Source organism: Bos indicus x Bos taurus, chromosome 17, assembly GCF_003369695.1.
Source record: "Bos indicus x Bos taurus breed Angus x Brahman F1 hybrid chromosome 17, Bos_hybrid_MaternalHap_v2.0, whole genome shotgun sequence".
NCBI lineage: Eukaryota > Metazoa > Chordata > Mammalia > Artiodactyla > Bovidae > Bos > Bos indicus x Bos taurus.
Window position 1 is genome coordinate 62,724,967 of NC_040092.1, and position 24,762 is coordinate 62,749,728.

The 24,762-nt window shown below is 40.2% G+C and overlaps 1 protein-coding gene across 6 annotated transcripts in view; it reads right to left on the bottom strand.

Moving 5' to 3' along the window:
• Window positions 1-24,762, bottom strand: part of NR3C2 (nuclear receptor subfamily 3 group C member 2) — a 440,591-nt gene that overhangs the window by 82,726 nt on the left and 333,103 nt on the right. For all 6 annotated transcript variants that reach the window (XM_027513408.1, XM_027513404.1, XM_027513407.1 and 3 more), the window contains 2 exons: window positions 12,528-12,872; window positions 10,119-10,263 (listed from right to left, as the gene is read on the bottom strand). In XM_027513408.1, the coding sequence (XP_027369209.1) occupies window positions 10,119-10,263; window positions 12,528-12,872 (490 nt within the window). The remainder of the gene's footprint in view (window positions 1-10,118; window positions 10,264-12,527; window positions 12,873-24,762) is intronic.

A 24,762-nucleotide genomic window follows, 5' to 3' on the forward strand; every position in this document is an offset into this window, starting at 1 on the left:
TGTGTGTGTGTGCGTGTATGAGAGAGAGAGAGAGAGAGAGAGAGACAAAGAGAGGAAGGAAGGAAAGAGGAGGAAGCAGGAAGAGGTGGGGAGGTGAGGAGGGAAGAGATGAGAAAGTGGGGAGGAGAGGGGGAAAAGGAGGTGGTCAGAGCTAGAAACTACCGCAACTCCACAGTTCAGTGGAACAGAGAGAGGGAAGAAATCAGACCTGAAAGCAGGAGCAAGGGAACAGGGGAGGGGAGGACAGGCTGGGCACAGAGGGGGAAACAGAGGGAGCCAGTGCTGGGGGTGTGAGCCAGGTGCACCCCACACCCTGCCCCTGTCAGTCACCCGCCCCAGCCTGGCTGGATCAAGGCCCAGGCACCGAAGTCACCTCCTGTGGCTCGGGAATATTGATCAGCCCCTCGGGAAGCAAGGGTGGGGCGTGTCTCAGTCTCACTCCAACCCTCCGGGCCCCCGTGGGGACACGGATTCAAGCCTGAACAACCTGGATCGGTCCGCAAGATGCAGCCCCTCTCAGGTAAGCCTCCTGGAGCTTTAGGACTTTAGGTGCAGAGGGATCTTGAAGGGATGGTTCCTTGGGTAGAGCAGCCTGGGGAGAGCCCCTCACTGAAGTCAGCTGGACTATGGCGGCCCTCAGGGGGGACAAACCAAGGGCAGGCAGCCCTCCATGGTCTGAAGCAGCTGATAACTGCCTCCTGCACTTCTCTACTGGCACTGCCATCAGACGAGCAGCTCTGAGCCAAGTGGGCAGGGTGGGCTGAGCTCACAAGCTGGTCAAACAAGGTCCTCCATGTAGTCACACTCAGCTCTTATCCGAGAGACTCAGAAAGGGGCAAGGAGGCTTAAACTCTCTCTTACCAACAATCTCTGAAGCCAAACAATCAAAGGTTCAGAGCTACAAAGTCAGTCAAAAATCAACCAAAATACATTTAAAAAGAAATTGGGCTCTGACTTGAAACAATACAAACATGCTTTTTAAATACATTTTTCATTCTCTATTACTCAACCATTAAAAAGAATGAAACAATTCCATCTGTAGCAACATGGATGGGCCTAGAAATTATCATACTAAGTGAACTAACTTGGACAGAAAAAGACAAGTACCATACAATATATATATATATATATATATATATATATATATATATATATATGTGAAATCTAAAGTATTGATTAGACACAGCACAATTAACCTATCTATGAAACAGAAAAAGACTCACAGACATAGAGAACGAACTTGTGAGTGAGGAGGGATGGATTGGGAGTTTGGGACTAGTGGATGCAAACTAGTATATATAGGAGGGAAAAACAACCTCCTACTGTATAGCACAGGAATCATATTCAATATCCTGTGATAAATACAATGGGAAACAATATGAAAAAATATATCTATATATTTGTATAACTAAGTCACTGCAGTAGAGCATAAATTAACATAACACCATAAATCAACCATACCTCAATAAAATTAATACATATATACTTTTAATTATAAAATATTCGATTCAGTTGCTCAGTTGTGTCCGACTCTGCAACACCATGGACTAAAGCATGCCAGGCCTCCCTGTCTATCATCAACTCCCGGAGTTTACCCAAACTCATGTCCATTGAGTCTGTGATGCTATCCAACCATCTCCTCTGTCGTCCCCTTCTCCTCCTGCCATCAATCCCTCTCAGCATCAGGGTCTTTTCCAATGAATCAGTTCTTCACATCAGGTGGCCAAAGTATTGGAGTTTCAACTTCAACATCAGTCCTTCCAATGAACACCCAGGACTGATCTTTAGGATGGACTGGTGGATCTCCTTGCAGTCCAAGGGACTTTCAAGAGTCTTCTCCAACACCACAGTTCAAAAGCATCAATTTGTCAGTGCTCAGTGTTCTTTATACTCCAACTCTCACATCCATACATGACTACTGGAAAAACCACAGCCTTAACTAGACAGAATTTTGTTGGCAAGGTAATGCCTCTGCCTTTTAATATGCTGTCTAGGTTGGTCATAATGTTCCTTCCAAGGACTAAGCATCTTTTAATTTCATGGCTGCAATCACCATCTGCAGTGATTTTGAAGCCCCAAAAAGTAAAGTCTGCCACTGTTTCAACTGTTTCCCCATCTATTTGCCATGAAGTGATGGGACCGGATGCCATGATCATATTTTTCTGAATGTTGAGTTTAAGCCAACTTTTTCACTCTCCTCTTGCACTTTCATCAAAAGTCTCTTTAGTTCTTCACTTTCTGCCATAAGGGTGGTGTCATCTGCATATCTGAGGTTATTGGTATTTCTCCTGGCAATCTTGATTCCAGCTTGTGCTTCACCCAGCCCAGCGTTTCTCATGATGTACTCTGCATATAAGTTAAATAAGCAGGGTGACAATATACAGCCTTGATGTACTCCTTTTTCTGTTTGGAACCAGTCTGTTGTTTCATGGCCAGTTCTAACTGTTGCTTCCTGACCTGAATACAGATTTCTCAGGAGGCAGGTCAGGTGGTCTGGTATGCCTATCTCTTTCAGAATTTTCCACAGTTTATTGTGATCCACACAGTCAAAGGCTTTGGCATAGTCAATAAAGCAGAAGTAGGTATTTTTCTGGAACTCTCTTGCTTTTTCAATGATCCAGTGGATGTTGGCAATTTGATCTCTGGTTCTTCTGACTTTTCTAAAATCAGCTTGAACATCTGGAAGTTCACGGTTCACGTATTGCTGAAGCCTGGCCTGAAGAATTTTGAGCATTACTTTACTCGTGTGTGAGATGAGTGCAATTGTGTGGTAGTGTGAACATTCTTTGGCATTGCCTTTCTTTGGGATTGGAATGAAAACTGACCTTTTCCAGTCCTGTGGCCACTGCTGAGTTTTCCAAATTTGCTGGCATATTGAGTGCAGCACTTTCACAGCATCATCTTTCAGGATTTGGAATAGCTCAACTGGAATTCCATCACCTCCACTAGCTTTGTTCATAGTGATGCTTTCTAGGGCCCACTTGACTTCACATTCCATGATGTCTGGCTCTAGGTGAGTGATCACACCATTGTGATCATCTGGGTCGTGAAGATCTTTTTTGTACAGTTCTTCTGTGTATTCTTGCCACCTCTTCTTAATATCTTCTGCTTCTGTTAGGTCCACACCATTTCTGTCCTTTATTAAGCCCATCTTTGCATGAAATGTTCCCTTGGTATCTCTAATTTTCTTGACAAGATCTCTAGTCTTTCCTATTCTATTGTTTTCCTCTATTTCTTTGCACTGATCACTGAGGAAGGCTTTCTTATCTCTCCTTGCAATTCTTTGGAACTCTGCATTCAAATGGCTATATCTTTCCTTTTCTCCTTTGCTTTTCACTTCTCTTCTTTTCACAGCTGTTTGTAAGACCTCCTCAGACAGCCATTTTGCTTTTTTGCATTTCTTTTTCTTGGGGATGGTCTTGATTCCTGTCTCCTGTATAATGTCATGAACCTCCATCCATAGTTCATCAGGCACTCTATCAATCAGATCTAGTCCCTTAAATCTATTTCTCACTTCTACTGTATAATCATAAGGGATTTGATTTAGGTCATACTTGAATGGTTTAGTGGTTTTCCCTACTTTCTTCAATTTAAGTCTGAATTTGGCAATAAGGAGTTCATGATCTGAGCCACAGTCAGCTCCCAGTCTTGTTTTTGCTGACTGTATAGAGCTTCTCCATCTTTGGCTGCAAAGAATATAATCAATCTGATTTTGGTGTTGACCATCTGGTGATGTCCATGTATAAAGTCTTCTCTTGTGTTGTTGGAAGAGGGTGTTTGCTATGACCAATGCATTCTCTTGGAAAAACTCTATTAGCCTTTGCCCTGCTTCATTCTGTACTCCAAGGCCAAATTTGCCTGTTACTCCAGCTGTTTCTTGACTTTCTACTTTTGCATTCCAGTCTTCTATAATGAAAAGGACATCTTTTTTGGGTGTTAGTTCTAAAAGGTCTTGTAGGTCTTCATAGACCTGTTCAACTTCAGTTTCTTCAGCATTACTCATCGGGGCATAGACTTGGATTGTTGTGATATTGAATGGTTCGCCTTGGAAATGAACAGAGATCATTCTGTCATTTTTGAGACTGCATCCAAGTATTACATTTTGGACTCTTTTGTTGACTATGATGGCTACTCCATTTCTTCTAAGGGATTCTTGCTCACAATAGTAGATATAATGGTCATTTGAGTTAAATTCACCCATTCCAGTTCATTTTAGTTTGCTGATTCCTAGAATGTCGACATTCACTCTTGCCATCTCTTGTTTGACCACTTCCAATTTGCCCTGATTCATGGACCTAACATTCCAGGTTCTTATGCAATATGGCTCTTTATAGCATCAGACCTTGCTTCCATTACCAGTCACATCCACAACTTGGTGTTGTTTTTGCTTTGGCTCTGTCTCTTCATTCTTTCTGGAGTTATTTCTCTACTGATCTCTATTGCCCAAGCATATTGGGCACCTACCGACCTGTGGAGTTCATCTTTCAGTGTCCTATCTTTTTGCCTTTTCATACTATTCCTGGGGTTCTCAAGGCAAAAATACTAAAGTGGTTTGCCATTCCCTTCTCCAGTGGACCACATTTTGTCAGAACTCTCCACCATGACCCATCTGTCTTATTGGCTAGACTTAAAAGAGAACAAAACACTGAACCTTCATCTCAGAAATTAAAAAAAATTGAAGAAATTTCATTACAGGCTTAAATGGGAGTTTTAATATGTGTATTGAAGTTGATAAGAAATTTGAATACTTGCAGTGATCTGAAGCCATATTTGATAAGCTGTTTCAAGGCAAAATTGAATAATGAATCATTTAATATATATTTGAAAGTTTTGAGTTTATAATAAAAATTCTAGTATTCTAATTTAAAATATTAACTCATATCTTCACCCCAAAGTTTAATAAAAACTTAAAAATAATGTTCTCCTTATTATTCCCTACTTCGCATCTTTCCTTTAGCTCCAATAACAGCTAAAGGATAAGATCTTTGGGAACTCTCAGAATCATTTCACAGTTGAAGGCAAAGACACAATCAACTATTCAAGTTTTCTTCTCCATTTTAAATATAGCTACACCTCTATTGGTGAAGACAAATCATTTCTGCATCATAGTTCTTGGTCATAAACTTCAACCTCATAAATAGCAATGATAATTAGAAATCTCTCTTGATGAATAGATTGTTTGGTGCATTTGCTCAATACTTGATATATTCCACAAATATTTATGGAGAACCTGCTATGCCTTGGACACAATGCCAAGGGCTGGAAATTAACAAATGATTAAGACAGAGTCCGTGATTTCAAGGAAGAGGTGCTATCTAACAGGGGAGGGATACAGACACCTACAAAGAGCTGCCAGGGTGAGAGGGGGTCCAAGACAGTTGAGGGTGAGTGGGAGAGCAAGGGTGGGCCCCATCAGTGCATTCTATCCTCAGCTGAATGGCATGCATTACTCCCTGGCACAAAAAGGCACCTTCTCTCCTCTTTGGTGAAAGGTATGAGGTATGGGCAATGACTGGGGGGAACACGGGGGCATGTTCAGAAGACATGAATATGTAAGCTGTTGGCAGGCCTGGGAGAAGCATGTTCAAGCCTCCCAGTCCCCATTTTACTGGGACTGTGATAGCATTTAGCACTGGTCACCACAGCTCCTTTTCCAAAGTTCTCTCTTTCCCTGGAATCTGTGAGATAACACTCTCCTATCTTTCTTCTTTTAACCTCCACCTCTAAGATGTATTTGAACATTTCTCTTTCCAGCAGGACCTCTCTTTAGGTTTCTGATCTGTACAGTTAACTGCCAGTTTGGCATCTCCTCTTAGACTATGAGTCAAAGGCAATTCAATCCTAACACATTTAAAACTGGCCTCATGCTCTTCCCTTCCAAACCCTGGTCCTCTAATCCATCTCTTTAACCCAGTGAGTGGTGCCTTGTCTTCCCTGGTACTTATGGCTGAGGCCGGAAAGTCATCTTACACACCTACTTCCTCCTCCTCCTCTCCGATTTCTTTCAGAATCCAACCGCCCACAACTCGAGCTGATTCTGCCGCTGGGCATCTTTGCATTGTATCCAGGCCCACTGTGATGCTGCCTTGCATTCAGTGCTGGTCCCTCAGCCTAAATCAACTTTCCTCCTCCTGTACTTCCTGCCCCTGGATGACACTAGCTTCATCAATCCCAGGGAATCCTTCCTGTCTAGACCAATACCTCTCCTTAACTGCTCTCAAAGTACTCTTCTTTCAGTACTTATCACAATTATGATCTTAGAATTTTTTGATAATGTCTGTCTCTTCCATTAGACTATATGTTCCATGAGACAGCGTATATTAATGTATTTCACAATTCGAAAATCACTGCTTAGAAAATTGATGAGTGGTAGTAAATATTTCCTCAATAAATGCAGGATGAAGTACGTATATATAAACTTCAGCTGTACCCCATACTCTGCAACTTATTAATTTCCCTAAAATATATAGGGTCTGTGAGAGCACCTTGTGATTGAGTTACCACAACCACTCTATTTGTTGATGGAGTTTGACCAAAAGGCTTTATGCCATTTCCAAATGTTTCCTGGGAGTAGGTTTTCCTCCCTGCTTTGAAAAATGCAAAGTTTTTTTTTTTTTTTTTTCTGCCCTGCTCTTTCTACTTGAGAGAAAACGTAGTAAGTCTAGGCTGCAGTTGAGGTCAGAGGTTTTAAGAACAGGGAACAATATGTTCATTCTAGTAATTATACAATGTCATATTATTTAATTACTTATAATGTTAGAATGGAATTTTTTGGTTATTTCCATTTTATTTCTATTAATATTTTCTAGAACAAATAAATGCATAGAGCTTATATGACCTTATCTTTTGATTTTGGTTTCTTGTCTACTTCTAAAAAACCTTCAATGACATTAATTTTATCAGTGTCTGTGAATGGATAAAATGTGGTCAATTCTATTTGGTAAAAACAAAAGAAACAAATATGGTAATCATGTTCTATAAAGTTACAGTAGACACAAAAATAGCTAATACTGAGCTATGTCTCCTTCAAGGGGACGTACAGGGTGAGGTTCCTGGGAGCTATCGCTCGTACCATTTTCACCAACTGATCTACACCTAATCTTGCTTTGTGTGTATTTCTGTTTAAAAGATATCCTACTAATATATACTGTTGATTCATTAATACTGAGCTCACAGCCAACAGTACCGTTACTCATTCCTGATAGAAGCTTATTGAACATCTGTATTTTTTCCTTAAAAAATACATCACACACATCACAGCCTTCTTGCACTTAGGAACACCAGAAAGTACTACAGCATTCTGTTCATGGGTCATTTTAAACAGTGAAATCATCAGAAAAAAGCACAACAATGCAAAAAATGGTACTAAATAGACCACGTAAAAGATACTTGTTTACCATATGAGAACCGAAACAAGAAGGCAGAGTCTCAGCTGAAATGCACACGTCAGGCACCTCAAACTTACTGCCTCTGTGTGCGGCAAATATTGACTTCGGGTTTACAGATAAACATGCCAGAAGACCAATGCACAAATACAGAAGCTGCAAATAATGAGATAAAGTCTACACACATACAATGGAGTATTATCCAGCCGTGAAATGAAATTCTGATACCTGCTACAGTAAGGACGAACCTTGAAAACTTTATGCTAAGTGAAATAAGCCAGACCAAAAAAAAAAAAAAAAAGGACACATATTACATGGTTCCATTTATACGAAATATCTAGAATAGGCAAGTTATCAGGGCTTTGGGGGAAAGGAGGATGCTGAGTTATTGCTCAACGGGTCTAGAGTTTCTGTTTGGGATGATGAAACAAGTACTGGAGATGGGTGGTGATGGGAGCACAATGAAGTCAATGTAATGAATGCTAGTGTTGCACCATGAATGGTTAAAGAGGAACATTTTATATTAAACACATTTTACAATAAAGAATCAAAAGAGTCGCTGAATAAGATTAAATGGATTATGTGACTCTTCTGTTAAAACCTAAAGGAAACATCTGGATGGAACTAAGAGATTCTAATTTACCCACATGTCCTCTTAAAGCAAAGACCCTCCCTAATATGCTTTTTTTTTTTTCTTGGTCCCACTGAGCAGCTTACAGGATCTCAGTTCCCCAGCCAGGGATCAAACCCAGGCTCCCAGCAGTGAAAGCACAGTGGCCCAACCAGTGGACCCTCGGGGAACTCCAAAATGTTTTCCTTTCGGTTTATAGACCACATTGAAAAATAAGCTTCCTATTTAATAATATCAGCTGATTATTGAGGAAAACAAACAATTTAAAATGTGCATGTCAGTTGTTTGGCCTCACTTTATGCTTTTGGTAAAAATTTATGTACTCGTAGAATAATTTGTTCTGATTGCCAAAAGAAGGGTCACCCCAGGAACCAACAACTGATGCTCCTAATTTATGTTGAACTAAAACTGCCTCTCTGGTCCACTATATTTGGGTGAAGTGATTTTCTCAGGAAAACTACCACCAGTACAACTTAGGTATTTAGGCACTACATGTCCACTGTGAATCTTTCATGTCCCTTCTCTCTCCTACCTCACCAATCTAATTCTCATCTGCTTCCTCCCCTATTTTCATATCTCTAGAGAGAGCCATCTGTTAGAATATGGCTGTGGTTGCCATCATCATTCAAATGTTCCTTTTTATTTTAAGTATTTCTTGACCCAGCAATTACAAAGAAGCATGGCTAGATATAAACATAAACGGAATGTGCTAATGTAGAATGCAAACAATATTAAAATGTTAAACTTAACATAGGGAGGAATTCATGGCCAAAGAAAAGTCTATTACAGTTCTTTCAATCTTTTTAAAATGCATCATAAAACTAAAAATGTTTCACTACAGAATAACATTTTGGCTTCTCTTACGATTGCAAAGAAGGGTAATTATGATTGTCATGAAAACACATTGAGCAGCTGTATACTGTTAACAAAAGAATCATTCTATGAACGTGCTCAAAAACTGGCACTTTGTATGCTCACATTTCCTAGAAATTAGACAGTCTTCCCAACTGGAGCAGACAGCAAAAGAGATGCCTTTCTATTAATTGTGGCTTTGTACCAATCAGGTTTTGGGAGCCAATCGGATTGTCTTTCTTTGGGACAATTTCTTACACATACTCAGACATGTGTATTATAATTTTATAAAAAAGTAATTTTTAAGTTCTCAAATGATAGCCTTTTCTATTTGCTTTTTTTAGTTTTTAAAATTTTTTGGCCTTGCTGCATGGCATGTGGGATCTTAGTTCCCCAATGAAGGATCAAACCCATACCTACTGCAAAGAAACATGGGAGTCTTAACCACTGGGGCACCAGGAAAGTCCTGATAGCTTTTTAACTCTTGGAAAATATTGGTGGGACTTCCCTACAGTGGATAGGAGTCCACCTGCCAATGCGGGCGATAGGGGTTCGATTCCTGGTCCGGGAAGATTCCACATGCCATGGAGGAACTAAAGCCCATATGCCACAATTACTGAAGCCTGCACTCTAGAGCCTGTGAGTTGCAACAATGGTGCCCATGTGCTACAACTGCCCACATGCCCTAGAACCCAAGCTCTATAATCAGAGGAGTCACTGCAAGAAGTCCATGCACGCCAACAGAGAAAGTCCATGTGCTGCTCACACTAGAGAAAGCCTGCGTGCGGCAATGAAGACCCAGCGCAACCAAACAAACCACACACACATATCAGGGTATTCTTTCATAAAGGCACATCTGTTCAGAAATCATTTGGAGTCTTTTCTCCTAATTGCTACGGTTGTTTGGACGGATGCATGTGCTTTCATTTTGAGGCAAAGTAGTGAAATGTTTTCACATTATCAAGATAAGAATCGACTGCTTTTGAGTCGACCTTACATGCTGGACCCCCATTCATACACAGCATGAAATAAGTCAGGGTCTTTACAAATGGTATTTTGATAGATGCTGGATTGTTATCTATGCCATATTTATGCCCACTCTTTTAAGAACAATGTAGCATTATGTTCATTTGGATAAACTGTGATTTGACAACTGATTTCAATAAAACATTTGCTTCACTTAAAAAAAAGAAATCATAAAAAAGCATAATGAGTAACTATTTTATGAAGGCCAATGAATAGGTACTTACTCATTAAAGACTAGGTCTGGTGCAAAATAGAGATACTGGCTGTTTGTATGTTTGTACGATCTCCAGCTCAAGGCAAATGACGACAGACACATCCAAGAATACTGGATGAGGGTTATTTGGTCCTCAAGAGGCAGGTTTTTAAATCCTGGAGAACAGAACAATTTACCACAGAAAACACTTAGCATTTAAGTACATCCCAGGAAGGAGCTTCTTAAGTCCACCCCCTTGCCCCCTCTCTTCTCATCGACTCAAAGCAATTCCACAGTTCCTTCCAGAGTACCTATCGTGGACCTGGCCTTGTTTAACGTTTTATGTTAAATTCACTCTAAATTCTCAAGAAGCAAACACTGCCAGGACAAAGAAAACTAAGATGTCCTGGACGTTTCACTGTGGACAGTGGTCTACCACCCTTAGTGAGACTGAAAGAATTTGTGTTAACCTGTGCCACTTGCTTCAGCCTACTCACAACTGGTATCTTCATAACCAAAGATAATTTAATGACTGTCTACTACTGCATACCTGAAACAGTGGTGGAAGATGTTAGTTTTCATGAAGTGATGTGAAAGTTAGTCACTCAGTCAAGTCTGACTCTATGACCTCATGGCCTTTAGCCCACCAGGCTCTTTTGTCCATGGAATTCTCCAGGAAAGAATACTGGAGTGGGTTGCCACTTCCTTTTCCAGGGGATCTTCCCAACCCAGGGATCGAACCCAGGTCTCCCACATTGCAGGCAGACTCTTTACTGTCTGAGCCACCAGGGAAGCCTGATTTCCTGGTTAATTTTCATGAGTTTGCAGAGATTTAAAAAGTCTTATTCCTTGCTTCCCCTAGTTGGGAATAACCAGACTTTTGAGGCAGAATACGCATTCTTGGCAGGGCTTCCTCAATAGCTCCATGGTAAAGAATCTGCCTGCAATGCAGGAGACTTAGGAGATGCGGGTTCAATTCCAGGGTGAGGAAGATGCCCTGGAGGAGGAAATGGCAACCCTCTCCAGTATTCTTGCCTGGAGAATCCCAAACACAGAAGAGTCTGGCAGGCTACAATCTATGGCAGTCTAAGAGTCAGACACGACTGAATGACTGAGCACGCATGTCCTCAAGCATCCTTGGTACTGGTCCTGCCTCACTCACAGTCTCCCTTTCTGGGCCTCAAGTCCTTCATTCGTTTCTTTTTCCACTCTCTGTACTCCAAGGGGCACCAGGGTATCCTTCTGTTCATGTAGTTTCACCTGGGCAAGCCTCCCTTCAAAGAATTAGGGCTTCTGATTACCTTTTGTTTTATGGCTGCTAGGTGACCACAGGTCATTTAAGAAATGGCTTTGGATTAATGAACTGGGACAATGTGATTGCAACTGTAAGCGGTTTCCATAGATTAACAGAGACTTTATCAATATAATTCTACAGCATAAAAAAATGACTAAATTAGGAACTTCAAGGACAACTTAAAGGGTGCTGGAGGTAAGATGATATTTTCAGCAAGATGCAGAGTCCCCTAAAGCTTACTTGACAGGTCTTTTTAAAAAATTAATATTTATTGGAGCATAATTGATTTACGATATTGTGTTAGTTTCAGGTGTACAGCAAAGTGAATCAGTTTATACACAGGATATATATATATATATATATATTTATAATTAGGGTATCTATCTATCTATCTATATATATATCTCCACTCTTTTCAAGATTCTTTTCCCATAGAGGTCATTACAGAGTATTGAGTAGAGTTCCCTGTGCTATATATATTTTATAATATAGATAAATATAGTATGTGCGTGCATGTTCAGTTGCTTCATTCATGTCTGACTCTTTGTGACCCTGTGGACCATAGTCCATCAGGCTCCTCCGTCCATGGGATTCTCCAGGCAAGAATAGTAGAGTGGATTGCCATGTCCTTCTCCAGAGAATCTTCCCAATTCAGGGATTAAAACCAGGTCTCTTACATCTCCTGCACTGGCAGGCGGGTTCTTTACCACTAGCACCACCTGAAAAGCCCATATATAGTATATATAACTATTTTATATACGGTAGCGTGTATGTCTTAATTAACCTAGTTTAGGCTTAGATTAGCTCTTGTTATGAGCTGCTAATAATGGGCTTATTTTGGGCTCTGACAACTAGAATATGTTTTACCTTATTAATATTACTGGGATGAAATGTTCCATTTCAATCCTCAACATAAGAAATGCATACATTATATGAACACTAGAATACTTAACTCTAACTTCTCAAGAGATGAGCACACTCACCAGACTTTCTACACCCTGAATTTGACATCGAGTTAAAAACAAAAAACTGGGTCTCAGGATTGAGACGAACGCTAACTCAATCGCACCGTTGCATATGGCGCACTCGGTGGCCCTGAGGCGCCCAGTCCAGGATGCAGACCCAGAAAGGCGAGCCCGTCCTTACCTGGAAGTACCTTCGCCCACTTCACAACTTGGATCATCTGCTTGCCGGCTAAGCGATTGAGGGTGGAGAGCAGGTTTTCGGCCGTATCTGGTTTGGAGCCGTCATAGCCTGCATATACAATCTCGGGCTCGATGGTTTCAAGGATCATAGAAGGCGAAGGTGTGAGCGCTCGCGAGATTGTGGAGAGCTGCGGGACCAGCGCCGAGTTGACCGAGGGCTCCTGCGCAGGCGCGATGTATGTAGTGCCTTCCTCCGGGCTCTGGGGGGGCGGGGGTGGGGGTGGAGGCTGCTGCGCCTGTTCCTCGTGAAGCCCTTTTAACTTCCCCAACTTCTTGGACTTTCGAGCTGAAAAAAACAAAGTGATAAACAGTAAGGGCAAATTAAGATTATGTTTGGCCTGATAAATATGTCAAGTACAGCATTTCCATATGTTACAGATAAATGAATGTTGTTAAGAGTTACAAGGAAAAACTATTACAAGAAAAAATTTTATTTTTTCATTTTGTGTCCATATGAGGGTCTGACCGTTCACTAAACTGGGATAATCATTTCATAATGTAAAGTCATTAAAATCATTAAGCTCCACACTGTAAACTTATATATAGTGCATGTTGGGCTTCCCTGGTGGCTCAGCTGGTAAAGAATCCACCTGTGATGCAGGAGACCTGAATTCTATCCCTGGGTTGGGAAGATCCCCTGGAGAAGGGAAAGGCTACCCACTCCAGTATTCTGGCCTGGAGAATTCCATAGCATGGGGCAGCAAAGAGTCTGACAGGACTGAGCGACTTTCACTTTCTTTCTTTCAGGTCGCTTTAGTAGTGTCCCACTCTTTGTGACCCTGGACTATAGCCCACTGGGCTCCTCTGTCCATGGGATTCTGCAGGCAAGAATACTGGAGTGAGCTGCCACAGTGCTATATGTCAATTATTACCTCAATAAAAATGAAATGAAATAAACAGTACCAAAAAGGGGAGTTAAATAAAAGGTTATCTTGAGGATACTGTCCATGAGGTAAATTGCAATCAAATATTGACTTATATTGATGAAAACATATTTTTTTCTCTAAAGATGTCCTGCTATACTGGTAGGAACAGTTCTTTTCCAACATTTTTCTGATACCAGGCATTGTCCTATACGCTTTCTATAAATTAACCACTTTAACGACTTAGTCAGTTTTATGACTAGGTACTATTACAATTCTCATTTTATAATGAGGACACTGAGACCAGGAGGGCTGAGAAGTCTGTCCAGGATCACACAGCTAGCACATGTAAAATAGATGTAAGAGCTCAGAGGAAGGAAAAATTACTTCAGATGCTATCAAGTTATATATGCCACAACCAAATCTTTTATAAATAAAAAATTCCCACCTATTATCCACCAGAGTTGGCAACAAGAGCTAGTCTGACCTGAGTGAACTTATTGTCTGAGCCCTGTCTCTGCTCCCTCTAATTAGCTTTCCCTGGCCCTTGACTTATTCCCCTTTGGTGCTTCTCTGTCACCTAATCTTTTTGCTGTGGCCTACATGTAACCAGTTGTTTACTCAGAGTAGTTATTTTGTGCAAATGCTGTTAGACCAAGATCCCCAGCTATACTGTGAACTGCTGAGACATAAGGGTTGGGTGTTCCTCCTCTTTGACAGCCCCCACGTCACCTTGGTAAATGTTACACCTGCACAAATAATTTACACATTTCCACTGAATGAATGGGGTTGCAATCAACCCCAAAGCAAGACAACAGAAGGGAAGAAATGAAGTATCTAGACGATTCCAAATTGGAGTGCTAACTACTAAACGTACAGGAAATTAATGCTATTAAAAAAGGCAGGTGTGAGTTATACCACTACACAATCTTTAAAAATCTCTATTTTTTTTTACTATAAACAAACAATTCACATATCACATGGTCTATAATTAAGAGAGATCACAAAATACTGTATAGGAATACCACTTTAGAGTTCCAGGAGAATATATGTACAAGAGACCATGTTCTAATTTATCTAGAACAGTCCTGGTTTAGATCAATTTGGTTTATGCTTGTTTTCCAGCATGATTATTTGTAAGTGCCCCCTTTTACTCCTAAAAGTACCACATTTTGGACAACAAATAATGCGTTCATCTTAATTAAAACCAAAGAATCAGTGTTAACTTTAAGCAACCGCTTACAAATTTTTTATTGTAGTTGATTTACAGTGTTGTGTTAATTTCTGCAGTACAGCAAAGTGTCTCAGGTATACACATACATATTTCATATTCTTTTCCATTATGGTTTATCACAGGATATTGAATATATTTCCCTGTGCTATACAGGATTTTATTTATCCAATCTATATACAGTACTTTGCATCCACTAATCCCGAACTCCCAAAACTTCCCTTTCCCCAACTCTGCCCCTTTGGCAACCACGCATCTGTTCTCTACGTCTATGAGTCTGTTTCTGTTTCATAGATAGGTTCATTAGTGTTGTATTTTACATTCCACATGTAAGTGGTATCATATGGTATCTGTCTTTCACTCTCTGACTTAGTTTGCTTAGTATGTTAATCTCAAGTTCCACCCATGTTGCTGCAAATAGCATTATTTTGTTCTTTTTAATGACTGGGTAATATTCCACCAAATATATGTACCACTACTTCTTTATCCACTCATCTCTTGATGGACATTTAGGCTGTTTCCATGTCTTGGCGATTGTAAATGGTGCAATAGCAACTGCTTTTCATTCACATTTCTCTTGATGGCTCAGTCATGCAGAAGAGATCCCTCTTTGCTTGACAAGTGAGTCTTCTCTCTGCTTTCCATGGGGTACTCTAGTTTTGTCCAAGAAAAGGTACTGATTTAATAACAGAAGTCTATCTTTGTTTGAGTGGATTTTTTTCTTCTGTGATCAATGGGATGTTAATGTGGATTTCTGGTTTTGTATTGAACAACTTTGGCCTTCCCAGGTGGTGCTAAAAAATCTGCCTGCCAATGCAGAAGATGCAAGAGATGAAGGCTCAATTCCTGGATTGGGAAGATCTCCTGGAGAAGGAAATGGCAACCCACTCCAATGTTCTTGCCTAAGAAGTCCAATGGACAGAGGAGCCTGGTAGGCTACAGTCCATAGGGTCCCAAAAGAGTTGGACACAACTTAGCAACTAAACAACAAGAGCAACAATGATAGAGATGGTAAAACAAAGATGGGGGGGTGGGGTAGGAGAACTGGAAGGTAGATGGGAAGAGTGGTGGGTGGATAGCAGGTGGTGGGATTGATGAAGTTTACTAGATAATGGGAAAGATGGGTGAATGAGTGAATAAATGAATAATAGAGAAAGCTCAGAAATGCCAAATGAGTTTCATTTCAATTCAGTTCAGCTGCTCAATCATGTCTGACTCATTGTGACCCCATGGACTGCAGCACGCCAGGTTTCCCTGTCCATCACCATCTCCCAGAGCTTGCTCAAATTCATGTCCATCGAGTCAGTGACGCCATCCGACCATTTCATCCTCTGTTATCCCCTTCTCCTCCTGCCTTCAATCTTTCCCAGAATCAGGGTCTTTTCCAATGAGTCAGTTCTTTGCATCAGTTCTTTGCATTCAGCTCCAGCATCAGTCCTTCCAATGAATACTGAGGACTGATTTCCTTTAGGATAGACTAGTTTGATCTCCTTGCAGTCCAGAGGACTTTCAAGAGTCTTCTCCAACACCACAGTTCAAAAGCATCAATTCTTAAGTGCTCAGCTTTCTTTATGGTCCAACTCTCACTTCCAAATGAGTTTAGAGCTCTGTAATAACTTGCTTTGCTGTAATAACTTGCTTTGCAACTGTCAGCTTTTCCATTTTATTAATTTATTTTTAAACTCCTGAAGTACCAGACATCTTCAACTTAGTTCTAACATGAATGAGGAACTTACAGGATACAAATTTAACATAAAGTAGAGCTTTGCAACCAACATAGGTCTGTCTAGTCACAGCTATGGTTTTTCCAGTAGTCATGTATGGATGTGAGAGTTGGACTATAAAGAAAGCTGAGCGCCAAAGAATTGATGCTTTTGAACTGTGGTGTTGGAGAAGACTCTTGAGAGTCTCTTGGACTGCAAGGAGATCCAACCAGTCCATCCTAAAGGAGATCAGTCCTGAATATTTACTGCAGGACTGATGCTGAAGCTGCAACTCCAGTACTTTGGCCACCTGATGTGAAGAGCTGACTCACTGGAAAGACCCTGATGCTGGGAAAGATTGAAGGCGGGAGGAGAAGGGGATGATAGAGGATAAGATGGTTGGATGGCATCACCAACTCAATGGACATGGGTTTCAGTAAACTCTGGGAGTTGGTGATGGATAGGGAGGCCTGGCGAGCTGCAGTCCATGGGGTTGCAAAGAGTTGGACACAACTGAAAGACTGAACTGAACTGAGCTGAGCTGAGACCTATGCCACACCAATTAACTTGATTTTCAAAATAACCATTCATGCTTGTCATTAATACCACTTTCATCACAAAAGCACTTACTGATACAGATAAAAGACAAGTCAGTATCCAACCACAGATATATCTGCCACCAATTCATTAAATGTTGAAGCTGGGCTTAAGAGATGAACAACATGTCATTCCTATCTTTAAGGAGTTTGAAATTAGCAATTAACAGTTTAAAATTTTCAATTATTTCAGGTCATTTCATTTCTCATGGACTGTCTGTTTCAGTAAAAGAGGCAGGAAAATCTGAGTTTTAGAACTGTCTGAATGAGCAGCAGATGCAGTCTATCTACATATGTTTGCCCAGCAGTTCTGAGTGTACAGCAGGGAACCAAGATGCTTCTGATGAAAGTGAAAGTGAAGCCGCTCAGTCGAGTCGGACTCTTTGCGATCCCATGGACTGTAGCCTATCAGGCTCCTCTGTCCATGGGATTTTCCAGGCAAGAGTGCTGGAGTGGACTGCCCAGGAATGAGTGAATGAACTGAAGAAAAAATCATCACTAAACGCCTCAAAAACTAGGCTAGAGGAGGAGAAGAAAAGAATCAAACATGCAGATAATCCCAAATGCTGGTCAATGGATAACTCTATAAGAGCTTGAGAAAATCCTCGATTGCACAGATTAGCCATGTGAGGAGTCAGATATTTGGAACTAACTGCTTCTGTGTCACATGAAGTTCTCTCTAAGCCTCGACTGATTCATCCAAAAAATGAGAATGATAGTGTTTCTATCCCCGATTTCACAGAGGGCTACTTGGATAAGAAAACTAAAACGATGCTGAAAATTATTAACATCTGAAAGAGTGCTTCAACATTACTTTCATTCTTTCACATAATTTCACAGATATTAAAACTATTCCAGTTCATTAAAATGTCCTTACTCTTTAGAAGAATACATCTAATGATAGCTATCATTTGATTGACAAGAAATAGCTAAGGGTGGTATTCTCAAATTTGATTAAAAGTTGTATTTGCTTGCAAATTAATTATGAGATTCATACTTGTTTTAGGCCTTCAATCTATAATGCTGCATCTATTTTCATGACTGATTGAAGCTCAATGTTATGAAACATGAAGAAGAATGCTTAATATTTTCTCTAGCATTTATACACAATGTTGTGGCCTGTAGCAGGACCTATTGAGATTATCTATAGATTGCTCAGCATTTCAGCTACATTTAATTTTATGTTATAATCTTATATGTGGGACACCTGTAATTGAGTAATTATCTCTATTTCTTTAAATAGTTCAAGAAAATAAATATTTTCAGTGTGTAGATTTTTCAGCCAAGTGTTTCAGCCGATATCTTTTTCTAAAAGAGTATAGTTACATAATAATCATATTACTCAAAGTAGCCCTTCTAAAATGCTTGAAAATTTTATACTGTTCTCCAACACATGCTGTCTTCTAAAATTAAAGTTCCTGAAAGTTGTTAATGTCTCATGTATTCCTATAACATCACTTTCTGTGATGCTTGTGGGTACTCAATAATATGTTTGTTGACTAAATTTATTTCATCTTAACATTGTAACACATTTGAATAAACTATTATATATATAATGTATTAATTTACTTCTGTGCAGGAAATGCAGACAAGTTTCTGAGATTTTAGGATAAAATTCCTAAATTATTACTCCTTTTCAATCTATAGAGTTATTACTCTGAAAATCTCACAACTAAAATAATAATAAACTCAATTTACCAAGCACTTATGTACCAAGCACAGTTCAAAACAACTTCTAATGGTCTTAAGCATTCCAATGCAAACCAGGACCTACGGTTAGGCAATTATTAGTTTCATTTTACAGGTGGAGAAACTGATGCACAGAGATAGTGTTTCTTTAAGGTTGCAGGGCTGCTGAACAACAGCAGGGCTAGGTTTGGAATCTGGTCATAGCTCTGAGCCCGCACTCTTTTTTTTTTTTTAATTGGAGGCTAATTACTTTACAATATTGTGGTGGTTTTTGCCATACATTGACATGAATCAGCCATGTGGGTGCATGTGTCCCCCTGTCCCAAAACCCCTACCACATCCCTCCCCATACCATCTGGGCTGTCCCAGTGCACTGGCTTTGAGTGCCCTGTTTCATGCACAATCAAACTTGGATTGGTCACCTATTTCACATGCTGGAGAAGACTCCTGAGAGTCCAATGGACTGCAAGGAGATCCAACCAGTCCATTCTAAAGGAGATCAGTCCTGGGTGTTCACTGGAAGGACTGATGCTAAAGCTGAAACTCCAATACTTTGGTCATCTGATGCGAAGAACTGATTTATTGGTAAAGACCCTGATGCTGGGAAAGATTGAGGGCAGGAGGAGAAGGGGATGACAGAGGATGAGATGGTTGGATGGTATCACCGACTCGATGGACATGAGTTTGAGTGAACTCCGGGAGTTGGTGATGGACAGGGAGGCCTGGCGTGCTGTAGTTCATGGGGTCGCAAAGAGTCGGACACGACTGAGCGACTGAACTGAATATACATGTTTCAGTGTTATACCATCCCACCTTCACCTTCTCCCACAGAGTCCAAAAGTCTGTTCTTTATATCTGTGTCTCTTTTGCTGTCTTGTATATAGGGTAGTCATTACCATCTTTCTAAATTCCATATATATGTGTTAGTATACTGTATTGGTGTTTTTCTTTCTGACTTACTTTACTCTGAATAATAGGCTCCAGTTTCATCCACCTCAGAACTGACACAAATGCATTCTTTATAGCAGTTGAGTAATATTCCATTGTGTATACGTACCACAGCTTTCTTATCCATTCGTCTGCTGATGGACATCTAGGTTGCTTCCATGTCCTGGCTATTGTAAACAGGGCTGCAATGAACACTGGAGTACACGTGTCTCTTTCAACTCTAGTTTTCTTGGTGTGTATGCCCAGCAGTGGGATTGCTGGGTTGTATGGCAGTTCTATTTCCAGTTTTTTAAGGAATCTCCACACTGTTCTCCATAGTGGCTGAACTAGTTTGCATTCCCACCAACAGTGTAAGACGGTTCCCTTTTCTCCACACCCTCTCCAACATTTATTATCTGCAGATTTTTTGATAGCAGCCATCATGACCACCATGAGATGATACCTGACTGTGGTTTTGATTTGCATTTCTCTTATCATGAGTGATGTTGAGCATCTTTTCATGTGTTTGTTAGCCATCTGTATGTGTTCTTTGGAGAAGTGTCTGTTTAGTTCTTTGGCCCATTTTTTGATTGGGTCTTTTGTTTTTCTGGTATTGGGCTACACTAGCTGCTTGTATATTTTTGAGATTAATTCTTTGTCAGTTGCTTTGTTTGCTATTATTTTCTCCCATTTTGAAGGCTGTCTTTTCACCTTGCTTATAGTTTCCTTTGTTGTGCAAAAGCTTTTAAGTTTAATTAGGTCCCATTTGTTTATTTTTGCTTTTATTTCCAATACTCTGGGGGGTGGGTCATGGAAGATCTTGCTGTGATTTATGTCGGAGAGTGTTTTGCCTATGTTTTCTTCTAGGAGTTTTATAGTTTCTGGTCTTATGTTTAGATCTTTAATCCATTTTATTTTTGTGTATGGTGTTAGAAAGTGTTCTAATTTCATTCTTTTACAGGTGGTTGACCAGTTTTCCCAGCATCACTTGTTAAAGAGATTGTTTTTTCTCCATTGTATATTTTTGCCTCCTTTGTCAAAGATAAAGTGTCCATAGGTACATGGATTTATCTCTGGGCTTTCTATTTTGTTCCATTGATCTATATTTCTGTCTTTGTACCAGTACCATACTGTCTTGATGACTGTAGTTTTGTAGTATAGTCTGAAGCCAGGCAGGTTGATTCCCCCAATTCTGTTCTTCTTTCTCAAGATCACTTTGGCTATTCAAGGTTTCTTGCATTTCCATACAAACTATGAAATTATTTGTTCTAGTTCTGTGAAAAATACCATTGGTAGCTTGATAGAGATTGCATTGAATCTATAGATTGCTTTGGGTAGTATACTTATTTTCACTATATTGATTCTTCTGATCCATGAACAGGGTATATTTCTCCATCTATTTGTGGGATCTTTGATTTCTTTCATTAGTGTTTTATAGTTTTCTATATATAGGTCTTCTGTTTCTTTAGGTAAATTTATTCCTATTTTATTCTTTTCATTGCAATGGTGAATGCAATTGTTTCCTTAATTTATCCTTTGTTTTTTCATTGTTAGTGTATAGGTATGCAAGGGATTTCTGTGTATTAATTTTATACCCTGCAACTTTACTATATTAATTGATTAGCTCTAGCAATTTTCTGGTGGAATTGATTCATGGTGTCGCAAAGAGTCGGACACGACTGAGGGACTGATCTGATCTGATCTGATGTAGAGGATCATGTCATCTGCAAACAGTGAGAGTTTTACTTCTTTTCCAATCTGGATTCCTTTTATTTCTTTTTATTCTCTGATTTCAGTGGCTAAAACTTCCAAAGCTATGTTGAATAGTAGTGGTGAGACTGGGCACCCTTGTCTTATTCCTGACTTTAGAGGAAATGCTTTCAATTTTTTGCCACTGAGGATAATGTTTGCTGTGGGTTTATCATATATGGCTTTTACTATGTTGAGGTATGTTCCTTCTATGCCTGATTTCTGGAGAGTTCTTTTTTAAATCATAAATGAATGTTGAATTTTGTCAAAGGTTTTCTCTGTATCTATTGAGATAATCATATGGTTTTATCTTTCAGTTTGTTAATGTAGTATATCACGTTGATTGATTTGCAAATATTGAAGAATCTTTGCATCCCTGGGATAAAGCCAGAGCCCACATTCTTAACCTCTAAGATAAGCAGTCTCCTAATCCTTTTCTCTTTATCTATTTTTTTTAACACTTAAAGATTAGCACCAGCTTCAAATCCAAGTGTATAATTAAGATGTATGCTAATTAAACAGGAAAATTTTTGGCCAAAGATACTTAATGAGCATGTTTCTATTATCCAGAGCATCCATGAACATAAATTTGGGGTCTTATCACTACCTACCACCTTACTAAATTAACATGGAGTTAATAACCTCTGGGCTTGGGAACTCATATTCCCAGGTGGCCCACAGACACACTTCATTTCTCAACTGCCAGCAGCAGTTGCAGGGTGGGTGGGTGAGTATTAATATGTCTGTGAACATCTCTAGTCCCACATGGGCCTAGAGGAATTTTCACTTGTTTACCTGGATGTCATAGTAATGTTATATACTTAGCAATTGCCCCCACTACCAAGTCCTTAATTATTAGCAGCATCTTGGCAGCCACTTTCTCCTGGCACAGCTGGGGGACAGAATGCTATGGACTGCCCATGAACTATTCCCTCAGGAGCTGTGAAATGGAGGCCCTGCTTCTTATCCAGACTGATAAGCAGAACAGCAGGCAGGAAGCAGCTGGTAGGACCCTATAAAATTGTGAAAAGTTCCTGATGGGGTCTCAAGATGCACAAAGGTCCTGAAACATGCCCTGACTTCCTTTCTGGTTTGCTCTGCCTCCTGAGGCCCACCTGGCCTGCTACACATCCTTTTGACCAACTATCAGTGTGCAGAACAATGGCCGGCTAGGAATGATACAGACAGCTTCTGCATCTCTCAGTAAAATGATGAGATACACGGGACTATCATGGTACTTTGATCATGATCTTTGTCAAGTGTGTTCTATTACGGATTCTTTATAGACTTCTAGATGGATCGTCAGGACATTTTTTTCTTTTGTCCCCCTCCAATCTGACATAGAATAAAAGACTGATGGGGAGCTTTTTCAATCACAACATTGCCCTGGAAAGATTTCAAGGGAGAATTGTGTCATTTTAGAAATGCTTCATGTCATGTCTTGAAATTTTAGGTCTGGGCAGTAAATATTAGAGAGTATATATTGAGGTTATATGAAAACATGTATTTTTCTGTTCACAGGCCAAATGCAATTACTCGTTTAAACCCACAGGACAATACCAGCATCCAACCCGTCTTCTCTCTTTCACAGACTGTGTTTCTTGCTACTTTCCTCTTAATCGTGCTCACCTATTTTTCTCATCCTCTTTATCCACGTGTTTTCTCCCTTTCTCCCTTGAGTGGAGGAAGATGCTCTGAGTTAAGGGGAAAAAAACTAGGTATTTTTATGTCATGACACCAAATGAAGGAATGTCATCTTCCTACAGATTTAACTGTTTGGCAGAAAAACTTCTCTGGTTTTTACTAACAGAAAAAAGAGCACCGATGTTTCTCAAAGTCACACACATGAACAGAACTGGTGTGAGGGTCGGGGCACACTGCTTTATGAATAAATCATTAGCTGTTCAAGTGATAATAAGGAAGTGGCATTCCAGTCGCTTGTAAATCTCTTTGAGTGGTTAAGGAACCTGAAAACTGAGTGTTCCTAAAAGTATCCCTAGATATGTTCACATTAATATACATAATTTAACAAATCATGTATATCACAGGCATTATTGATTTTTATTAGTATAAAAAACATGCTAAGGCAAACTCAAACCCAACCTTGGACCACCATACACACACACCAGTGGTAACTATGCGAGGTGATGGGCACATTAATTAGCTCAATTGTGGGATTCGTTACTCAGGTATATTGCTGCTACAATACCACACTGTCCATGTTAAATATATATAACTTTTGTCAATCATAACCTCACTAGATCTGGGGCAGAGACAATCCAGATTAGTGGATCTCCATATGAATGAGTGAGTGAAGCTGCTCAGTCGTGTCTGACTCTTTGCGATCCCATGGACTGTAACCTACCAGGCTCCTCCATTCATGGAATTTTCCAGGCAAGAGTACTGGAGTGGGTTGCCTTTTCCTTCTCCAGGGGATCTTCCCAACCCAGGGATCAAACCCAGGTCTCCCGCATTGCAGGCAGACGCTTTACCATCTGAACCACCAGGGAAGCCCAGAAGGTATAGGTATATATAGGATCCCCATATATTACCTTTTATTGTGTATATAAAGATAGCCATAGCTAGCTCCATAATAAACATAATTTTGTTACCATGGTTGTAGCATACATTTATCCATTACTTCACGAGTAATTGACATTCACCCACTGTGTAGAAAGTGCCCTGGTTTTGTGAGCAATGTGATGATGAATAATAAAAATAACAAAATCTGAGCCCAGACAATTGCTTACCATCTTGGGGAAGCTGGATCAATACATAAGAAAGTAGTTATGTTTATAAAGCAGGCCATGATAAGTCTGGGGTCAGTGTTCCTGATTATACATGTGTTGAGTCAGACAATGGCAGGGCGATGTTGGTTTTCGTTTCTACGAGCATTCCTACTTTCCTGCATCCCTCTGTGTTAATTCCCACTGTGCCTCGGTGCGCTTTGGGTGTGATTCACAGGACACTGAGGGCCCGTTCCATTCCACGTTAAACACGGCTGACACACTCTCAGAGGAAAGGCCCTCAGACCAGAAGCCAGATCCGAGCAGAGACGCAAGGAACCTGAGGGAGACTGAGTAAGGGGCCACTGATTTCGCAGACACAGTGACAAGGTTATAGAAAACAAACATATTCTGATACCTTCCCTGCTGGAGACAGGGATTCAGAAAGGGGCAAAGCCAGCAGCTGCCTGTGGGATACTCCCTGGGCTAGACGGATGATTAACATGATTGTTTTTGTGGCATTCATATTTTCTGTGACTATATTCTTTTTTTCTCCTTTAATACTTGGAAACATTTTTACTTCCCATTTTTCCTTCTACTGCCAGTCAAAATCAGGAATGCTTGCACATAAGAGGATGTGTCATGGGTGGGTTCCATCTCTGGCCAGAGTTCTGAAGGTGAGGCAACATGTG